At 40.6% G+C, this 21,224-nt stretch overlaps 1 protein-coding gene across 1 annotated transcript; it reads left to right on the top strand.

Moving 5' to 3' along the window:
* Window positions 1-256: 256 nt before the first annotated feature.
* xpnpep3 (X-prolyl aminopeptidase 3, mitochondrial) lies at window positions 257-17,842 on the top strand. Its single transcript, XM_004071781.5, has 11 exons — window positions 257-526; window positions 788-910; window positions 988-1,175; window positions 1,249-1,468; window positions 2,791-2,975; window positions 3,084-3,146; window positions 7,727-7,840; window positions 7,964-8,049; window positions 14,376-14,559; window positions 16,924-17,044; window positions 17,120-17,842. The coding sequence occupies exons 1-11, from the start codon at window positions 463-465 to the stop codon at window positions 17,284-17,286; spliced, it is 1,515 nt and encodes a 504-aa protein (XP_004071829.1). The 5' UTR covers window positions 257-462; the 3' UTR covers window positions 17,287-17,842.
* Window positions 17,843-21,224: the final 3,382 nt, after the last annotated feature.

Here is a 21,224-nt window from a genome sequence, read left to right on the forward strand (position 1 = left end):
CAGGCTGATCAACATATATGCTGTGGCTTTGTGTAGTTCTTCCAGACAAAACAGAAGCTCCTGATTGTGAGATGAATAAATCGTAAAATTGCATAAATGTTTTGTTTCTTTAAACTTGGCAGAAAAGGCTATTTAGTACTGTTAGAGACGATGTGACATAGTTTGATTGTTCTTTTTATTTTATTTTTTATTTTAATGGACAAATAAACAGCTGCCAGAACACTCAACTCCCTTGCCTGACAAACCAAACTCAGGGCCCATTTCTTTGAGCACTAACGTGGTGTAGCAGTAAGCTAGTAGCGGTAACTGTCAACAAGGACAGGGGTTAACCTGCGGATAAACGTAATTAAAGACTTGTAACTTATAAATAAGTCTGGTTCTTGCTAGTGGGAAATCACTTCCTAAGCGTGTCTGCTTCTGACTGGAGGACATGCTGTGAGGGACGACAGCCCTGAAGCGAATATGTTGGCTGCCGGCAGCCGCTTGGTGAGCTCTGCTGCCCGGTTGCTGCTGCCGCGGAGAGCGGGTGAGTTCCTTATAACTCTTTTATATTGAAACCGAAACAATTTGGATGGAATCATAAAATGTTTATTAATTATGATTTTTTTATAATAATAAAAAAATCAAATTTTAATAATAAATAAATCTTTACATAACCTAATAAATTCAGCAATTTTTAAAGAGTGAGGTTATCCCACCTGACATAACGTGAAACAAAAGCCTCTATATAATTAAGATATTAAAATATTTTTTCACAAAGTAGTTTCTGGTTTCATTTGAACTGCAGGATGCAGCTGGTGTCCATCCAGGCACATTTCTGTCAAACCAGGAGGTTTGAAACCCAGGAAGCTTCCTGCTCGGTACCTGGGCCAGCCCAGTCCCCACACCCATCCTCACCTCATCAAACATGGTGAGAACAGGCACTTGGATGTGAAGGTGAAGGTGCCACAGCTTTCTTCAGGTGCTGCTGCTCTCTCTGCCCCTCAGGTGAGGTGACCCCAGGCGTGACCCAGACAGAGTTCGAGCTCCGCAGACACAGGCTGGCCTCCCTCATTGAGGCGCAGGCTGATAAGCTGGGACCTTCTGCCTCCTCCTGCAACCACGTGGTTATCATCTTGTCCCATCCGACCTGCTACATGAGCAATGACATCCCTTACCCGTTTCATCAGAATCAGGTGAATTGCTTATTTTATAGCTCCAAAATGTGTTAGACAAGCTTGCACTAACTTGGAGTTGCATGTGCCCCAGGATTTCCTCTACCTCACTGGATTCCTAGAACCTGACAGTGCCTTGGTTCTTCACGGGACAGGTCGACCAGACCAGCCCATCTTGTTTGTCCCCCGCAGAGATCCGGGAAGAGAACTGTGGGACGGCGCCCGGTCCGGGAAGGATGGAGCCACTGCTTTAACAGGCATAGAAAGAGTTCATCACACAGAAGAGCTGGGTCTGTTTTTGAAGAGCCTGAAAGGTGGGTGGAAGAGGATGAGAAATAAGGTGTTGGTCACTTTGAAACTGGCGAAATCTTTTTCTGAAAAGAGTATTTGTCTGTAAAGGACAACTTCAGAATACGATGGTTTTCTACTTATGAATTATTCACTTTAGATCTTTTTTCTTAGCGTTTATCTTAACTGCAACTTCTTCTGCATCGTAAATGAAAAAATATATATTTTAATGAGTTTAACAGCAAATGTATGGGTCTAACATGATCTGAAACTGCTATTTAGTCTCTTGTTTGATCCAATCTCTTCAAGAAAACATCATATAGGAGCAGTTCTTCAGGTAGTCAGGGTGATGCAGTAACTAAATATTGATTTAGATTTAAAACTACATAATAATATATCTTACTTAAAAAAAAACACAAAATACATTGTGTTACCTTTAATTATATTCCAAATTTAAATTAAATATTTAAAGGGGCATTTTTTTAGATACATCGGTCAAATTAAAAACTGGGACATGTTGCAGCTGCAAAACCAGAAAATCCAAGAAAAGAAATAGTTTTTAAAGTCTCACTCCGATTATATTTAGGTCTATTGTCAAAGCGTTCCCAGTGGTCTATTAATTTGGATTATGTCGTTTCTACCCCAAATCAACTTAACTTGTGTTGTTGTCTAGGACGTAGTTTCCGCAGAGCGGCAGGAGTTCATCAGAAATTTCCTGTCTGAGGTTTGGGAGGGTCTGTCGGTGCGGAGCAACCCCACCGTCCCTTCCCATCATCCATAACTGAGAGCGCTGTGTTTACATGTTCTTCTGCTAGCTTACAGCCCCTCACGACGCCAGCCTGACATTAGTTTCGCAACAAAAATGGCGAGCAGTATCAGAGCCATCCAGCTGCACACTTTTGAATCAGATGCCAGCTCAGAGAAGTCGTCTAGTCGTCTACAAGAAAGGAGTGGAGCAGCTTTTGTTCTACATCACAAATACACATTTTTTCAACAGCATTTTTTTTATCTGCTCCTGATTCACAATGATTTCAAAAAAGTAATATTAAGAAATGCAATTTAAGGCTTAACTTTTTTTATACTCGTCTTTCATCATTTGAAAAATGCCACAAGAACCCAAAAACCCTAAAAACATAATTGTCATTGGAGTGGGTCTTTAAGCCTCTTTTTTTAAGTTTGAACAAAACTTAATTTCCATCTTTGATAAGAAGAGTCAGACGCCTTTTCCTACAGTTTGAGTAGGAGGCGATTATTGTCCTAATAATCTATGTGCAAATTGTCCACTTCTTCTGTATGAAGGGGATCTCCTTGCAGATTTTCAGGTTCTCCTCTCTGTATTCTCTTTCAGGATCTCAGCTGTGGTACGACAGCTCTCCGCCCGCCCATCCGCGTCTCCACCAGTCGCATGTGCTCCCCACGCTGGAAGGGGGGCCGACCGTGCGCACACTCAGACCCCTGGTCCACTCGCTCAGGGCCCTGAAGAGCTCCGCAGAGGTGGCGCTCATGCAGGAAGCAGGGCGGATCACAACACAGGTGTGTCATGTCGTGATGCCATTCTGATAGTGTTTCATATATAGGCAGAGCTGAGACAGTGTATTTGGTGTATAAAGCTCTTCTTAAACTAAAACTGTTGTTTCTTAGGCTTTTAGGAGGACGATGGCTCTGTGTGGAGGAGAGGTTGATGAAGCTGTGCTGTTTGCTAAGGTAACTAATTAAATTCATCGTCCTTTTTCACTCTATTATTAAACCTTTTCAGTGTTTTCTTTTTTGTAGGGGCATTTGGAGCTGTGGTGGTATCCAAACTTGTTTTTTAAGGGGTAGCTGTAGTGTCTTTGGGCTGGGTATCCCTCCGCCGGTAGGGTGATCGAAGCAGGGAGGGAAACTCATTTACTAAAAACAGCATTGATGTGTGATTCATTTAGGATGTTCACCGGAAAAACAAGATAAGACCACCTGTAATCTTAATTTCTAAAGACAGTTTCTCAAAATAGTTTCTTCTTCCTTTATCCACAGTGGGATGATGCAGTTTTTGTGTTAGCATGTTCAACAAGTTGTTGGTTCAAAATCTAACAGAAATCCATCTCAGTTAAATGCTGCCAATGTTTTTATATGAATGACCTGTTGGGTAGCCCATCCTTACAGCCTGACTGCTTAGAAATGACTAAATTAGACAGGAAGAGTTTGAGTTAGTTTGTGTGGACGTCCTACGCATCACCTGAACACCCGGTGAACTAGTACTTGCACCTTACTAATGACTAAAGTGCGGCGTAAGGACACCTTATGACAGCATTATCCATATATCACAATTATAATAATAATGGATTGGATTTATTTGTGCTTTTCCAGACGCTCAAAGCGCTGACAATGTGTCCATTATTCATTCACTCTTCATTCATGTTTGGTGATGGTAGAGGCGTGGCTGCCAGTTCGCGCCTACCATCCCTCCGGACATCACCGGGATCATTCATGCACATTCATGCTAATAGGCGTTAGGGGTCTTGCCCACCACTAGGTGGTGTTAACTGCTCACCAATTCAATTACTTGCTTGTTCACCCCCCCACCCCCCCCCCCACCCCCCCCCGTTTCCTGCATGTCAGTCCTTCACCTTACCAACCGAGCTATCCAGCTACAAGTGTGTGTGATTCACATTATCCTTACAAATACTTCATCATAGACGTCCACCATGTATGACAATGGTACGTTCCCTTTTTATGTCTCTTGAGGTGGCCGCTCGGGCCTCAAGGGTTCTGCAAGACAGGCAGCTGCTTCTCCCTACCGTCCTCCACAGGCTCAGACAACCCAAAACCAGCAGTACCCACACGGGTCAACCCTCGAACGGGTGCATGTGACTGAGCCTAAAGATTATTTATTTTGGAAAGCTGTTTTGCTAAAACACTCAAAACCTAAAACAAATAAGGTCACCATTAATTGAGATTCGTATAGTTTAATGCACAGGTGTCAAACTCCAGCCCTTGAGGGCCAATGTCCTACTTGTTTTCCAACTAACCTGCTGTTACAGCATCTTATTGGCAAAACACACCTGATCCAGGTAATCAGCAGCAGATAAGACAGGATTTCTGGGGGAAAAAAACCCTCAAGGCCTGGAGTCTGACAGACCTGGTTTAATGTAATGCCAGCCCATTGTTTGCTACTAAAACAGCTTTAACTCTTTAAAAGTGTTGGCTTAAATTTAAGGAGATTTTTAATGTGTTAAGGCCTGTTCACACCGGGACGAATTTTGCCGGCGATTTTCGCCGACGTTTAACGCCTCGTGACTAAACAAAGGGCACTAATGTGAGTGTGCACACCGACGCGAAAAAACGCCACGCGCCAAAGCGTCAAAAAAAAAAAAAAAACGCCTCGGGTTCGTTTTTTTTTTACACGGGTCGCGTCGAAATCTATTCGACCAATGAGAATTGCGCTTTTGCACACGTGTCTGGAGCTTCTGAAGTTACAGTAAAACACAACTTGGGGGCGCTCAAACACAAAACGGCCTTGCTGAGCACACATACCAGCGAAGAAGATAGACGCCAAGTAGCGTCTACACTGCCGCGAAGAAATAATGACGGACATTCTAAAATATCCCCTTACCAAGTACCAGTTGGAGCTACTGATTCTTGAAATATTCAGGTTTTCTTTGAATTATTCTGACAAGCGCGTAAATACTTGCTCTCTTCTTCTGAGTGAAAAGCGACTTTAAGAATCGTAAAGTTGCGCAGCGCCACCTTGTGTACAGGAGTATTTCTGTTTACATTAAGCGCCATCTAATGTCAGGGAATGAAATTGCATGTTCGCTCGGCTCATCGTCAGCGAAAATCGCCTGGGTGTGAACACAAAAGACGTGCCGAAAAACGCTGGCGAATAACGCCTGGCGAATATTCGTCCCGGTGTGTACGGGCCTTTAATTTCAGATGGGAGGTCAGACACTGATTATGCTCATCTACGTCTTTATAGACTTTTCTTTGCCTCCATGAAGGCCTGTTCACACCGGGACGAATTTCGCCGGCGATTTTCGCCGACGTTTAACGCCTCATGACTAAACAAAGGGCACCAATGCGAGTGTGCACACCGACGACGCGAAAAAACGCCACGCGCCAAAGCGTCAAAAAAAAACAAACGCCTCGGGTTTGTTTTTTTTTTCGACGCCTCGCGTCGAAATCTATTCGACCAATGAGAATGGCGCTTTTGCACACGTATCTGGAGCTTCTGAAGTTACAGTAAAACACAACTTGGGGGCGCTCAAATACAAAACTCCCTTGCTGAGCACACATACCAGCGAAGAAGATAGACGCCAAGTAGCGTCTACACTGCCGCGAAGAAATAATGACGGACATTCTAAAATATCCCCTTACCAAGTACCAGTTGGAGCTACTGATTCTTGAAATACTCATGTTTTCTTTGTATTATTCTGACAAGCGTGTAAATACTTGCTCTCTTCTTCTGAGTGAAAAGCGACTTTAAGAATCGTAAAGTTGCGCAGCGCCACCTTGTGTACAGGAGTATTTCTGTTTACATTAAGCGCCATCTAATGTCAGGGAAGGAAATTGCATGTTCGCTCGGCTCATCGTCAGCGAAAATCGCCTGGGTGTGAACACAAAAGACGTGGCGAAAAACGCTGGCGAATAACGCCTGGCGAATATTCGTCCCGGTGTGTACGGGCCTTGATGCTCTCTGTTTTTCTTGAGCTGATCTGAAGGGGATCTAGTCAGCTTAATTATTCTACACTTCATGTGTGAGTTGCTGTCGTTCCCAATCGAGTAAAGTGGACCGAACTTGTTGCACAGCTACCTCATCACAGAAGCACTCTAGAATTCACAGAGCTCTGGACATGCTTTCACATATGTCTGCAGAATCCATCTGCATGCAAAGGTCCATGCTTTTATACACCTGTGTTCACGAAAATGGTTAAAACACCTGATTTCACTTATTTATATGGTGAGCAAATACTTCAATCAATCGAATGTGCCTCATCATAGCAGCCCCCCTAACCAGTTGCATGTAGACGGACCTGTTAATGTTCATTCATCAAATAAACTTTATGCTCAAATATTTTTACTGTTCCATATTACCTCAACTTAGACGTGAGAAACTTAAGAAACGTTGTGCTGATCTTATTGTTGCAGATGGACGTGCATTTAGTGTTTTGTGTTTAATGTGTATAAGGGGACATTAATGCATGATGGACATTTTGAAACATTAAACTATTTCCATGCTAGAAAAAAATATCACTTCAATTCAGTTTTAAATTTCATTATTTTAGCAACTGAACCGATATAACAGTAATATTCCCGATATCTGTTGTAAGTGTGCTGAGGCTAAAGGGACTCTCTTCCACTGCATGTGGCAATGCCCTGAGATAAGACTTTTTTGGGAGGAGGTTAGAAAAGCAGTGGAGATGATTGTTTCAAAAACTGTTCCAACAAATCCTGTTATGTTTATTCTAGGTATATATCCTTCAAATCCCAAGTTTAGTAAAAGCGAACAAATTATGATTGACATGTGTTTTTTACAAGCAAAAAGAACCATTGCAATGTTTTGGAGAAGAACCTGTAGGCCCAAATTGACTCACTGGGTGAAACAGATGCTCGTAGTTTTTCCATTAGAAAGGATTACATGTATTAGGAAAGGAAAGTTGGAACTGTTTGCAGAAATGTGGGGTCCTCTAAAAAGTTTTGTGAGGAGTCTTAATTTGGAGAATGGATCTGTGGATGACCAAGACTAACTAAGAATACTCTGTAAACCTTCAGTATTTAAAAAAAAAAAAAAAAAAGCATTTGTATTTGAAAAATGTATCAAAGATGGCTTTTCCTTAATTTCCTGATTAATAGAGGTTGATCTGTTTTTTGTTCTTCTTGTTATTGTTTAGTTTTTTTTTCTCTGTTCTATTTTGTTTATTCTATTTTAGTTCACATATACAAATTGGATGTAAAGCTTGTGATTATGGTTGATAATGTACCAAAAATTAAAATAAAAACAATATTACAAAAAAAAATTCATTATTTTTCCCAGATGCACCAGATAAAAGCTGTTTTTTTTAAATAAATTTTTATGGTGAAGAAAAACCTTAATTCACCTCTCAACTGTTACTCAGGGATTTGCATATTATTTTCACCATTGCATATATTTAAAGAAATATCAATAATCTGTGGGATTTGTGTGTTATAATCATTGTTAAAAAAAATACACCCAAATATCTATCCATGAATTCAAGTAATTTAAAATGTAAAAGGCCTATTTTATGGAAATAATGCATCATGGTATTTTCTGTTTTTTTATTTTTCAGTTTGATTTTGAGAATCGGATCAATGGTGCCAACTTCCTGGCTTATCCTCCTGTGGTTGCTGGAGGGAATCGAGCCAACACTCTGCACTACATTAACAACAACCAGATTATCAAGGTAACTATTCAGTTTAAAGTTTGTTTGTGTTCATGACTCATGGTCTGTCCGGACAATAAAAATTAGTTTACATTCATTTCATTTGGTCTTTTCTAATAAGTTTCTTCATTTCTGTGTTGACAGGATGGCGAGATGGTCCTGCTGGATGGCGGCTGCGAGTTCTTTGGTTATGTCAGTGACATCACTCGAACGTGGCCTGTGAACGGGAAGTAGGTTTTAAAAGAACACACACTAATCTACATAATAAGATTGAGTTTTATAGAAATTATCAGATAATGTCTGTCACAATAACAGGCAAACGGCTGGATCCAAATGCAGCAGGTTTATTAGCTGAGCTAAAAGTCCACAAAGCTACGGTAAATCAGGGTCAGGCAGGCAGGGGTCAATAACAGGCATGAGAGCATCAGAAAATAGACAGGGTAGTCAGGATCCAGGCGAGAGTCGGGGCAGGCGGCAGGCAAACAGTCAGATACAGGGTCAGTAGACAGAAGATCAGGTCCAAGGAAGGCAGAGTGGTCGTTTCTCTGTGTATTTTTTTTTTTTTCAAATTTATTTTTTATTGAAAAAGCACAGGATAAATTGTACATTGTTTTGACAGGTTACAATGTTCATGCTTTCTCAGTTTTTTAATGGAAAAATAAAAAAACAAAATATTAATCAATAAAAAAGGAACATGTGAGGAAGCAGGGACTTTCGAAACATAAATGATACGACATGATTTCAGATAAAGTCTGATCTTACAGGCTTAACATATTCTGTCCATATAGACCAAGTAGCGTAAAAAACATCCAGCCTTATTTGTAATGAGTGTGAGATTCTTTCCATTATATAAATCCGTTGTACCACATCAATCCAGTCCTCTGTCGTTGGTTGTTCAGGTTTAAGCCATTTTCTGGTTTTTGCTTTCTTACTGGCTGCCAGCAGAATGTAAAGCAGTTTCTTATTTTTGTTGTCTAGGCCATCAATTTTACTCAAAAACAGACTTTCAAAGGACAAGGGGAAAACAATAGAAAATACATTTTGCAGATGTTCATGTATGTCAGACCAATACTTCTTGATAATCATACAGTCCCAAAATATATGGAAGTGATTGGCTCCATTATTACCACACCTCCAACATTTACTACTTCCTTGGTATTTTTTCTGAGAGGGTGTAGTAAAAAACCTCATTACGCTTTTCCAACAGAATTCACGCCAAATGGTTGATCCTGTTGTGACCCATTGTTTCCGACATACTTGCTCCCAATCCTCCACTGTAATAGTGAGCCGTCCTTCTCGCTCCCATCTTTCCTTTACATAGTAGGTGTTCTCCCCCTTGTGCGATAAGATACTATTGTATAATCTTGAAATTATTTTCGTAGGGCATATTGCTTTTATTAATATTTTAAATGTTTTAAGAAACCTTGGGTCATCTGTAGGTATTTTAATTTTTTGATTGAAATAGTGCTGAACCTGTAAATATCTGAAGAAATCTTCAGAAATTAACCCGTGTTTGTCTTTTAGGGTATCAAATGTTTGAAATGCTCCCCTATGAACAAATGAGTTGTAATCTGTTAGCCCTTTTGCAATCCATAACTTAAATCTACCATCATATTTGTTGGGGGTGAACTCTGAGTCGTACGCACACCATCTGAGAATTTTTGAGTCTTTCATCAAGTTGCACTTCTTAACTGTGTCATTCCAGGTTTTAATCATCATATCCATTAAGGGGTCATCCTGTAAAGGAAGTTCCCTCTGTAACTTGAGATCTGCTAATAAAGCTTTTAATGGTATTTTATCAAAGGTTTTCAGCTCTAGATCTTTCCATCCTGCTGTGTAAACTGGAGAGCACATGCAGATAAGAGGCCTCAGCTGGGTAGCACAGAAGTAGTCTTGTAGACAAGGAAGATTTCTGCCACCTTGATCAGTTTTTAATTGTAAGGTTTTATATTTAACTCTGGGTTTTTTACCTCTCCATATGTATCTTGATAACATCTTATCCCATTCTACAAACTGCTTTTGGGGTATGGGAAATGGTAAACATTGAAATAAATATAACATTCGTGGTAATATATTCATCCTTATTGAGTCAATCCGTGAGTGAAAGTCCAAAAATGGTATCGCATTCCACCTTTGTAGATCTGACTGTAGTTTAGTATTAAGAGGTCCATAGTTCACATCACACATCTTTGTAAAATCTTTGTGCAAAATAATGCCTAAATATTTAATTGAGTCTGCTTGCCATTCCCATTTGTAATCATCTTTAACATTTCGAGGTGGGCTGCAGTTTAAAGGTAAAACCTGTGTCTTGTTTACATTAATTTTATATCCTGACAGAGTGCCAAATTCTTTGAGGGATTCCATAAGTATCGGTAGAGTTTTTGTAGGTTGAGATATAGTTAATAGTAGATCATCTGCGAATAAGGAAAGCTTTTGTTCCTTTCCTGAAACTTTTACTCCTTTAATGTCTGCTCTTTGCCTGATCCACTGCCCAAGAGGTTCAGTGTATAATGCAAATAAAAGGGCAGACATGTTACATCCCTGTCGAGTTCCTCTCTCTAAGGTTATCGTCTCAGTGAGGTCTCCATTGATTTTAATCCTGGCCGTTGGTTTGTTATATAACCCTGAAATTGTCTCAATAATTGATTTGTGAAAGCCAAATTTGTCGAGTACTTTGTATAAAAACGTCCACCTCACCGAGTCAAATGCCTTCTCGGCATCCAGGCTTATCACTAGTGTCTCCTGTTTTTGTTGAACAACTTGATGAATTATTCTCTGTGCATTTTTAGTTTCCTGATTGGACAAACAAAACTCTTCTGTTTGTCCACAAATTCACCTAATACCAACATTAACCATTTATTAACAAATATGGGTGAGTTATGGGAGATTGGTAATACTTAGGAAAAACTGACTGCTGGAGACTGCCTGTCCTGTCTTCTGCGCGCTCGATCCATTCATCCATCCGGAGTTGGGTCGCAGGTGTAGCAGCCCAAGCAAATTTGCCTAGACCTCCCTCTCTCCATAGAAACTTCCTCCAGTTCTGCCATGAGAACCCCATGTTTTTTTCAGAAACATAGTCCCTCCAGTCCATCCTAAATCCTCCCTGGGTCCTCCTGATGGGACATGTCAGAAACACCTCCACAGAGTGGCGTGCAGGAGAAATCCAGAAAAGAAGACGAAGCCACTTCAATCTATGCTCCTCCGCTTCTCTTCATGTGGCTCTACTCAGAGCTTCTCCGTGGTGACAGATCCCCTCACCCTATTTTCAAGGGGGCACCCAGCCACCCTGTAGATGAGACTCATTTTCACTCTCTGTTTCTGGGATCTTATGGTATTAGTTATTATACAATGCTCATTGAGATAGGAGTGGATAGGAATGTAGCTTGACCAGCAAATACTTTTTCATTAAACTGACTGATACAAGGACTGGACCAGCTGCACCTTGCTACCTGTCAAAACACACTCTGTCCTTCCCTCACTTATGAACAAGACCTAGATACTTAGGGTGTATTCAGACTGGACACATTTGGTCCGCTTTAAGTGAACCAGATAATCTGGAACAAATTTTCAGCCTGAATACACTCAAGCGGACCCTGGTCCAGGACCAGAAACCGCTCTCTGACCCATCTTTCGAGGTGGTCTCTGTTTGTTTCCAAGCGGACTGAGCTTCAGTTCACTCCGAGATTCCTCAGTCTGAATACAATCATTCCTTGGAGCGGAACAACTAAACCAAAATGGCCACAGTAGCCGATGTAAACAGAGTAGGAATGAAGTGACAGATGAGCTCCGGACAAATATAAAACAACAATTGCTGTGTTATCAAACACAGCAATTGTGTTTGATAACACAGCAAACTAGTTTGATTTTGGTTTCATCTGTCCAAAGAATATTTTTCCAGAACTGTGCTGGCTTTTTAGCAAAGTCCAATCTAGCCTTCCTATTCTTGAGGCTTATGAGTGCCTTGCATCTTCCAGTGTACCCTCTGTATTTACTTTCATGCAGTCTTCTTTTTATGGTAGACTTCAATATTGATAAGCCAACTCCTGGAGAGTGTTGTTCGCTTGGTTGGCTGTTGTGAACGGGTTCCTCTTCACCATGGAAATGATTCTGAGATCATCCACCACTGTTGTCTTCCGTGAACGTCCAGGTCTTTTTGTGTTGCTGAGTTCACCAGTTCTTTCTTTCTTTCTCAGGATGTACCACACTGTTGATTTTGTCACTCCTAATACTGTAGCAATTTCTCGCAAGTTTTTTTTCTTCTGTTTTCTCAGCTTAATGATGGCTCCTTTCACTTGCAGGGAGAGCTCCTTTGACAGCATGTTGTCTGTTCACAGCAAAATCTTCAAAATGCAAGCACGAGTCCTCTAATCAACTCCAGGCCTTTTATCTGCTTCACTCATAATGACATAACAAAGGAATTGCCCACACCTGCCCATGCACTAGCATGGAAGTCAATTGTCCAATTACTTACAAGCCCATGAAATGAAGGGATTGTGTTAAAAAATGCTTTAGATTTATACATTTTTATGCAATCTTTTTGTTCAACCCATGGAATAAAAGCTGAAAGTCTGCACTTCAATGGCATCTGAGTTGTTTTATCTAAAATTCACTGTGGTAATGTACAGAAACAAAATTAGAAAGAATGTCTCTCTGTCCAAATATTCATGGTCCTGACTGTATATGTCATAAAGACTTATTAGTGTACCTTCTTAGTTGTCTTCTTGTCAGTAACCGCCCTGCAGCAAGACCCCACCGGGCCAAAAAGACTGGTAAAAAATGTTGTACTGGACATTGATCAGCGAAATACAAAGTTTTAACCTGGGAAATTACTGCAAAGCGATCGATTTTCATAACCTTCTCTAACCCTCTAATTGCTTTGCCCCGCCCTTGTAATTCCTGACCAATGGGTGAAGAAATCTTTAGTCACGTTTTGTTTACAAGCTTTGGTTCAAATCAGGAAAGGCTTTTTGACGGCAGTCTGAATACAGACCAAACGCAAGGATCAGGACTCCATCCCGGAACAAATTAAGCGGACCTGGTCCAAATCAAACGTTTTTTCCAGTCTGAATACACCCTTGAACTCCTCCACTTTCCATAGAACCTGATTAAAGCTTTCCCAGATGTGAGAGTAGAATATCCTTCTGACGGTAGCCAGACATTGCCAACAAACACTCAAAGTACGTTTGGGCCTGCCAAGTCTGTCCAGCCTCCTCCTCCAACCAATCCAGCTCATCACAAGAAGATGATCAGTTGGTGATCACGAATCAGTGTCAAACTGTGACTGACACAGAAGTCCAATAACAAAAGACCACTAAGGTTCAGATCAGGGAAATCACTCCCTTGCATGTATCACGGTCATGACCAACAAGTGCATTAAAGTCTTCCAGTAGAATTGGAGTCCTTAGTTGGACAGACTATGTCTCTAGGCTGGCCTGGGAACGCCTCGGGTCCCCCCAGAGGAGCTGGAGGAAGTGGCCAGGGCCAGGGAAGTCTGGGCATCTTTGCTTAGACTGCTGCCCCCGCGACCCATCCCAGAAAAGTGGAGAAAGATGGATGGATAGTTGGAGCACTTTCTATTACCCCTCCTAGAGACTTCAAGAATTCCAGATACTTAGTGCTACTGTTCAAGCAGTGAGCTAAGACCACAGTACCATACCTGGAGGCGCAGATTTGTTTACTGAAGTAAACCTCAACACATGACCACTGAGCTGAGGGGCTATGAGTGAACTCACACCAGCCCATTGCCTCTCACCATGGACAACTCCAGAGTGGAAGAGAGATCAACTACTCTCGATGAGTTGGCTTAGCCCAAAAATCTCTAACCAGTACCCCTCAGCCTCCTCCACAAACTCAGACTCCTTCCCTAAGAGTGAGGTGACATTCTGTGTCACAATAGGTAGAGTCCAACTCTGCATATTGGTCCATAGAGGAATCTACCCTTAAGTGCAGCACAGATTACACTGAACCCACCCCCTGTAGTCTTTACTGCAGGCAATGCAACACAGCCTTTTTGGTCTGAGCCCAGATGGGTATCATGGGAGGAAGCCTGCCCATAGAAAGTTCTCCTGTGAGGCCCAACCCTGGGTCTAGCTCCACCAGGATGGTAGCCGGTGACATCAGCCTGAGCGACCTGGCAGATCTTGTTTTTATTGTATCTGAAAGGTGTGTTTCAATCACTCTTATTCAGACTTGTCACCAAGGACCTGTCTTCCATGGGAGACTTGAGCTGGGGCATTTTCAGGCAGCGTAGCCCCTAAGATCACACAAGCTCTCAAACTCCCTACACCACGTTAAGGTGTCGATTCATGGAGGGGACAGTATATGTCATACGTTTGTTTTTGGCTGTACGCTATGTTCTAGGATGAAACCTACAATAATTACTGTTAATGCTATAATATCAATATAAGCAAGCCTCCAAAACTGAGAAAACTGGCATTCTCTCTGGAACCACTCCGGACTTTAGATCATTGTATGACCTATTGTGACTGTTTGACAGATATATGCTACCAAAAAACTCACAGTAACATTCCGTTCCACTTTGATGCTTTCCTTGCAGATTCAATCCGATCCAGGCGGAGCTGTACGAAGCTGTTCTGGAGGTCCAGCACTCCTGCTTGTCTCTGTGCTCTCCGGGCGTCAGCCTCGATCACATCTACAGTACTATGCTGGCTCTGCTGGGCCGACAGCTGAAGCGGCTGGGCATCCTCAAGGCGGGCGCCAGCGATGCTGATGCTCTGAAGGTGACTCCTTTTGACTATGAGATTGTTTGAGACTTCACTGTCAAACCTAAAACAATTTGTTTGATACATTTAGTCATCTTTAAGTCATTGTCTCAGATTTTGAGGTTTTTCATCTCATTAATTAAAGTGATCAAACGTTTGTTGCATCACTTCTTAGAGAGATAACAGGACTGTAATCAGGGAGATGACCTTTGTAGGGCTGGTGTCCCCCATTATTCAAACCGCATCCCCTCTCCACATGTAGCTCACAGTAGACCTCTAAGCTCACTCAGCCTTAGCTTGCAGCACTGAGAAGTACAGAAGGTGTCACAACTGAGTTCAGCCAAAACCCTGGAGGCATGCAGGATGGAGGGAAACTACTGTAATTTAGTCCGGCTGCGTCACAGTGTCTGAGTCGGCATGTCAGTCGGTGGAGCAAAGAAGTTTGTTTTCTTAAAAACTTTTTGTTTTTACATTTGATTATATTTTCTGCAAAGCACTTTGAGTGACATGTGTTGTAAAAGTGCTATATAAATAAAAGTTGATTTGATTTGATTTAAAGCATGAGATAGCTCAGTACTACTTAGAGAGCCTGGTATTTTTCTCAAGTCTGCAAAACACTGATAAATGTAGAAAGAATCTTTTTAGTGTTATTCCTCCTCTTGCTGATTACAAGCTATAAAAATCATCAAAAATATGATTCCAGTGTAGCCACTGGTTAAATCTTTGCCAAACCAAATATGCGAAACAAAACCATTATATCCATACCAGATCAGTCAAGGTCCAGGTGAACAATGACGGCCATCGGTGCTGTTCACTGATAGGGTTCCGAGGAAATTGGACTACTGTTGGACGAAGAAGGAGAGGAGGAAGGCAAGTTCATAGGAAGAAAGAGAAGAAGAAACTCATGAGTGTTGGACTGAGAATAGGGACTTTGAATGTTGGAACTATGATAGGAAAAGGTAGTTATTTGACATGATACAAATGAGAAAGGTAGACATATTGTGTGTCCAGGAGACCAGGTGAAAAGGTAGCAACACGAGAAGCAGAGTTCAAGCTGTTCCATCATGGTGGACATGGGAAGAGAAATGGAGTAGGGGTTATCTTAAAGGAGGCTTTTGTTAGGAGTGTTGTGGAGGTAAAGAGGATATCAGATAAAGGGATGAGTCTGAAGATAGATGTCGGAAATATGATTCTAATGAGAATAAATGCAGTGGGCCCTTGCTATAATGCAGTTCACTTGTCTTTTAGTGCAATTCTGCTTGCTTTATTGTTTGTGTTTTTTTATTTTTTTACATTGCTTTGTGTTATGGATCCTGATTGGGTGTAGACCTTGTCAATCAACCTCCTCCATGCCATGTTTCCTGTGCAGATTGCATTCATTCACATTTACAACTATCTTCAATCAGATCTTTGTTTTCATTCTGTATTACTAGACTTACTTTACTTTAAAGGTTTGAACTTGTCTGTCTGTATTAATGTTTGTCTGACAAAAATGTAGTAAGTGTGTAGTGAGGGATTTTACAGAATAAAATTGTCTAACTTTGTTTTTATCTGTTGTAAAAGCGTCCGCAGTGGTCTTTTAATTATGAATATGCAGTTTTTAGCCAAAATCAAAAAAACCTGTGTCGTTTTTTAGGACATATTTTCTGCTGAGCATCAGGAAAACATCAGAAATTCGCCTCCGAGTTGCGGGCAGGAAGTAACCCCACGGCTATATTCCATTATTCCTTTGTTTAAAGTCTCTCCCGCTAGCTTACACCCCCTCACTACCCTAAGCTAACATTAGCGTAGCAAGGGGGAAAAAACTGCGAGTAATATTGGAGCTATGAAGCTGTACAGTTTTGAGCCAGATGCCAGCTGAGACGAAGAAAATTAAGACGTTAATGTATCTATTTGTCTGCAAGTGGATGCATCAGATTTGGAGAAGGGAGACTGGCCCGCCCATCGCAGTTGCTGCGTCACAAACCTGAGCTTTTTAAAACTGCAGGTTTTTATCTGTTTCGGATCCGACACATTTTAAAAAAAGAAATCATCAGAAACACAGTTTTAATCTTAAATTCTTTTATACAAGTCCTCCATCATTAGTAAAATGCTACAAGAACACGTTAAAAACAGCCAAAACACAAGTTTCATTGAAGTGGGCCTTTTGTTGGTGTTTAAACTGCTGCAGTTTTGGGGATGTAGAAACCTAAACCTTGCACCATAAATTTGGTCCTACGAAAGAAACCAAGGGTGGAATTTCCACCTAATTTGTTGGTAAATGAAACCCGTACAACTCTGACGTGGTTAACAGACCTCTTCCCACTTGAATGATTAGCAGATGGCTTTTAAAAGTCTGATTCTGATCTATAACTGCTAAAGGTTTTTAATTATTCCCCTTAGGCTGCAAGACGCTACTGCCCCCACCATGTTGGTCATTACCTTGGCATGGATGTACACGACACTCCTGAACTGTCACGTTCACAGCCTCTTCAGCCAGGAATGGTCATCACTATTGAACCAGGTATAGATCTCTTCTTTAAAGCTCAATTTTTCTACATGGCTGCTGGTTTATAAATTCACCTCCGTCTTGTCTCAGGGTTGTACATTAGTGAAGAGAATGAGGAGGCGCCAAAGCACTTCCGTGGTCTGGGTGTCAGGATTGAGGACGACGTCGTGATTAGAGACAAAGGAGGACCTCTGATTTTGTCCTCTGATGCACCAAAGAGCATTGCTGATGTAGAGAAAGCCTGTGCCGTGAGATAAATCATGGAGTGAACTGGGGCTGACTGGTCTGGATCTCTGTGGCCTGCTTCACTTAAAGTTGTCTCCATCAAGCTCAGGGCCCAGGAGCACCAAAGATGGAACTCAACCTGGTGTTCGGCAAAGGTTTGAGACTTTGCAGGTGCTGTTACTTTCTGCTTAAAGCGTTGCTGCACTGAACAGTGTTTACAAAATGTACAAGGCCAGGAGTGTGCATTTCCTGAATAGTAACCATGCACAAACATGGCTTCAGTAGTAGTTATAAAGATAAATGGACAGTAAAGGCTGATTCAGTTGAGTGTAAAGAGTAAAACTGTGATATATGCATGAATAACACTCATGATCGTGTGCAATAAATCCTTTGTTCTGGGAGTATTTAAACTTTCACAATCAAAATTTACCTTTTTAACCAGCTTTGATAATTTTCTCTTACAGAATTGTCCCCTTTATATATTTTTAAATGTCGCTAGTACATTTTACAGATCAAATGTGAAAAAGTTAAAAACAAGCTGAACCTTTAATGTGTTGTGTATGTGCATTAAAGTTTGAAGAATTTTAATCTGTTTCCAAGAACTATATGTTGTCATTTCTAAAAGGTTTTCCTCATGCATGTTGAAACCTTGTTTACTCCCAAATACCGCACTACTAAGAAGAATAGCTAACAGAGTGAACTGGCATGTTGACAGTCAAAAGCAAAGCGCAAACATACCAATTTTCAGGGGAAGGTTGTTGACTTGGTTTTGTTTTACATTTGCAAGACCAGATTCAACGTTAAAGAATTACAGGACTGCAGTTTTCTTCGCCTGAACTGTAACTCTTTGACGCCTGAATTTATTTCCCGCTCCGTAAAAGAATGTCACTTGTGTTTTTGCTTTGAAGTAGATGCTAAGTTAATACATTTGGAGCAGAAGTGATTTGATGCATATTCGTAACAATAGGTGTCAAAAAAGAGGTTAAGAGATCTGTTCGACAAAGTCTATAACTAACTGAAGTGCTATTTTAAAACATAAATGTAACTTGGTTTATAATTTTACCACAGTGAAGTCAAAATGATGAAATCACAAGCAGTTAATGTAAAATAGTACTGCCAAAGTTATATTATCTTTATAATTTTATACTTCAGCAAAATATTTACAACCAGACAACATTTAAAAGTATTTCAGCAGTTAAGGATTCCAAAAGCTCTCTACTGGTGTTCCCCAAGGTCAGGTGTTTGACCCACTTCTCATTTGCTCCATCGTTTCAGTTTTTCTAACCTTTTTTTATGCAGATGACACCACTCTTTACCTCATATGACATGACAGTGTCATCAAACATGTCTTATTGTCCATCTTGGCTCCAAAAAGAAAACCAACTTCAACTTAAGTCCTGCTATCCCATCAGTTTTGCTATCAACTTGATCATTTCTTTTTGTCCCTAAAAAGTTTAAAGAAACGTGGTGTTTCGCCATGAAGAACCAGCTAAACTTCACCATCTTTTTCCCAGTGTTTGCTGTTTACAACATCAGAAAGTTTGGACCCTTTAGTTTAACTGACAAAACTCCAAGTTCAGACATTTTTCATCTACCTTAAGAAGTCTAATTAGACTTTACTCAAAAAATTTACTGAGTCCTAAAATTTGAAAATGGTCTTCAATGTATCAAACAGGTCTTAAATGTGGTTGTTGTAAACTTATTTGCTGTATTTTGCTATTGAAAACACTTAGTTCTATCTATTTAAAACACATATTTAAAGAGAAATTTGATTTATCACAATCTTTGAAGCCTCCTGGTGGGACTTGAATAAAAGTCTCTAACCATCGCGCTAATACTGGCTAGTCGCTGATGAACAGAATGGAAAAGGGCAAATTTATTAAGGCCTTGTTCGAGGAGAACACCATTTTCAGGCTGCTTAATGTGGACAAGGACATGGACATGTTTGAGGCTTAGTGCAGGTTTTATCATTGTGACCATGAAACAGTCTATAAAATAGTCATTAAATTCAGTTCTAAAGGATCTTTAAGACTCATGCTGACAAAAATTGCTTTTTGTTATTTTGAACATGATCGTGTGGCCATTTCAATGGATGAAGGACATAAGAAAATGAAGCTTAAAATTGCATTTCTGAGTATTTCTTTATTCAAATCATTGTGCACCAAGAGCAGAAATAGAAAAAAGGTTGTAATTGTTACGTAGAAAATATGCTGAGCTGGCCACAAGCTCCCTGCTCCCCTCCATTTTGTTGCATCCACTTGCAGACTAATAGATTCATACGTCTTTGCTTTCCTCATCCGGGCTGGCATATGGCTCAACACTGTACAGCGAGGGGGCTGTAAGAACATGTCAACTGAGCGCTCTCAGCAACAGGGGGGGGGGGGGGGGGGGGGGGGGGGGGGCTCCACATCAACAGTCCTGCCCACTGCCGCTCTTCAGAAACTATGTCCTAGCAAATTACAGGTTTTTTATTTTGGCTGAAAGCAGCATAACCATAATTAAGACCATTGGGAACCCTTTAACAATAGATCAAAAGATGGTCGGCGGGGATCTTTAAAAAAAACAAAGAGAGTCCTGTTGATTGAAACGTTCGTAATAAAAGGGGTCAACCTGCCAAAACAAGCCTCTGCAAATGATCCAAAATACTGGTCCATCACTCGTTTTCATTTAGCTAAAACAGAAATGTCACACCTCTGTTCTCTACATTGGCTTCTTCTGGCTGCTCACCATAGATTCAAACCACAGAATTGTCAACTCAACTGCACTCACAAAACTCCAAAAATGTTACAGACTGAACTCTTCTGGAGCTTCCAATTCAGTTAAAAACATTTCCAAGTCATTTTCACATTTTATGAAGTGTTTTATTAGAAAAGTTTTTGCTTGCCATGCAACTGATGTTACTTTGGATATTATCGTCTTCTGAATGGTTTAAACCAAATGTTCACTACGCTTCAGTTGAAACAAGGATGTGTAACTTCTATCTTTCTTTGCATTTATCTGAATTTAAAACATCAATTTTGATTCACAAACCTTGATGCTAAAAATTAGGTCTTTTTTTTTTTTTTTACAGGATCTTTATTTATTTATATACATTAAACCCTGAGCCTTGAGGTGAGAAGAAATAAATGTATGAGACTCTAGTTTTCTCATGGCGGTGTCCATTTCACAGTCACTTCAAATGTGGGAGGGCTTTTAAGCTTCAACTGAACCAGCGATGCATTAAAATTGTGTTGAAGATGAAATAGATAACACTAATGGTCTTCATTTATCAACAAACGTGGCAACAACCAGTTTGGAGCCTCAGGAATCACAAAATGATGAAGAAAATGTAAAAAAGGTTTTGTTTCTTGAAAAAGAAAGTTTTAGTATAAAGTGTAATGAAAACAAGCTCTGATTTAGTCCAGTTAATGCCTGCGTGATCACATGAAAGATTTACCGTCTACATTTCCACACAATAGACATCATCAGTGTAGATGCAGAAAACTGAGTACTGTTCCCACAGCTTAAAACAGTTTAAACACTAATTATCCCTACACCACTTGATGATGTTAGCCTAATAATTCTAAAATAAAAACACTGTAGTAAAGCCAACACTAAGGTCAAAGGTCCATTGAACCTTTATGGAATAGATCAATACCAATTTCATTTGACTCATCACTGACATCCGCTCAATTTCATGAGAGCAAAAGCAAAGACTCATGAAGCTCGTAGTCCTTTATAAACATCTTGTATCCAACTTTTTTTGTGTCATAATCCACATGTTTAGTTTTGGTCATTATACTGGTGGATTATAGTTCTTGCAGATGACATGGTGGGAGGGTGGAGCAGGAAAAGCTAAAGCTAAGATTAAGGTTTGTTCTAAATGAATGAACGCTAGGTAGAGAGACGATGTATGTGTGTGTCAGAGGGATGGACGTGGAATGATGAGGTTACAGGAAGAGAAGGGGAGGAAACCAGAGCATCTATGGAG

Source organism: Oryzias latipes, chromosome 8 (assembly GCF_053564925.1).
Source record: "Oryzias latipes strain Hd-rR chromosome 8, Olatipes_Hd-rR_3.1".
NCBI classification, from domain to species: domain Eukaryota; kingdom Metazoa; phylum Chordata; class Actinopteri; order Beloniformes; family Adrianichthyidae; genus Oryzias; species Oryzias latipes.

Bases quoted from the DNA above. Each gene is read 5' to 3' on its own strand.
- xpnpep3 (XM_004071781.5), top strand. From the start codon at position 463: ATGTTGGCTGCCGGCAGCCGCTTGGTGAGCTCTGCTGCCCGGTTGCTG. The intron at 3,147-7,726 runs GTAACTAATTAA...TTTATTTTTCAG, and splicing joins AAGCTGTGCTGTTTGCTAAG to TTTGATTTTGAGAATCGGAT. The intron at 7,841-7,963 runs GTAACTATTCAG...CTGTGTTGACAG, and splicing joins ACAACAACCAGATTATCAAG to GATGGCGAGATGGTCCTGCT.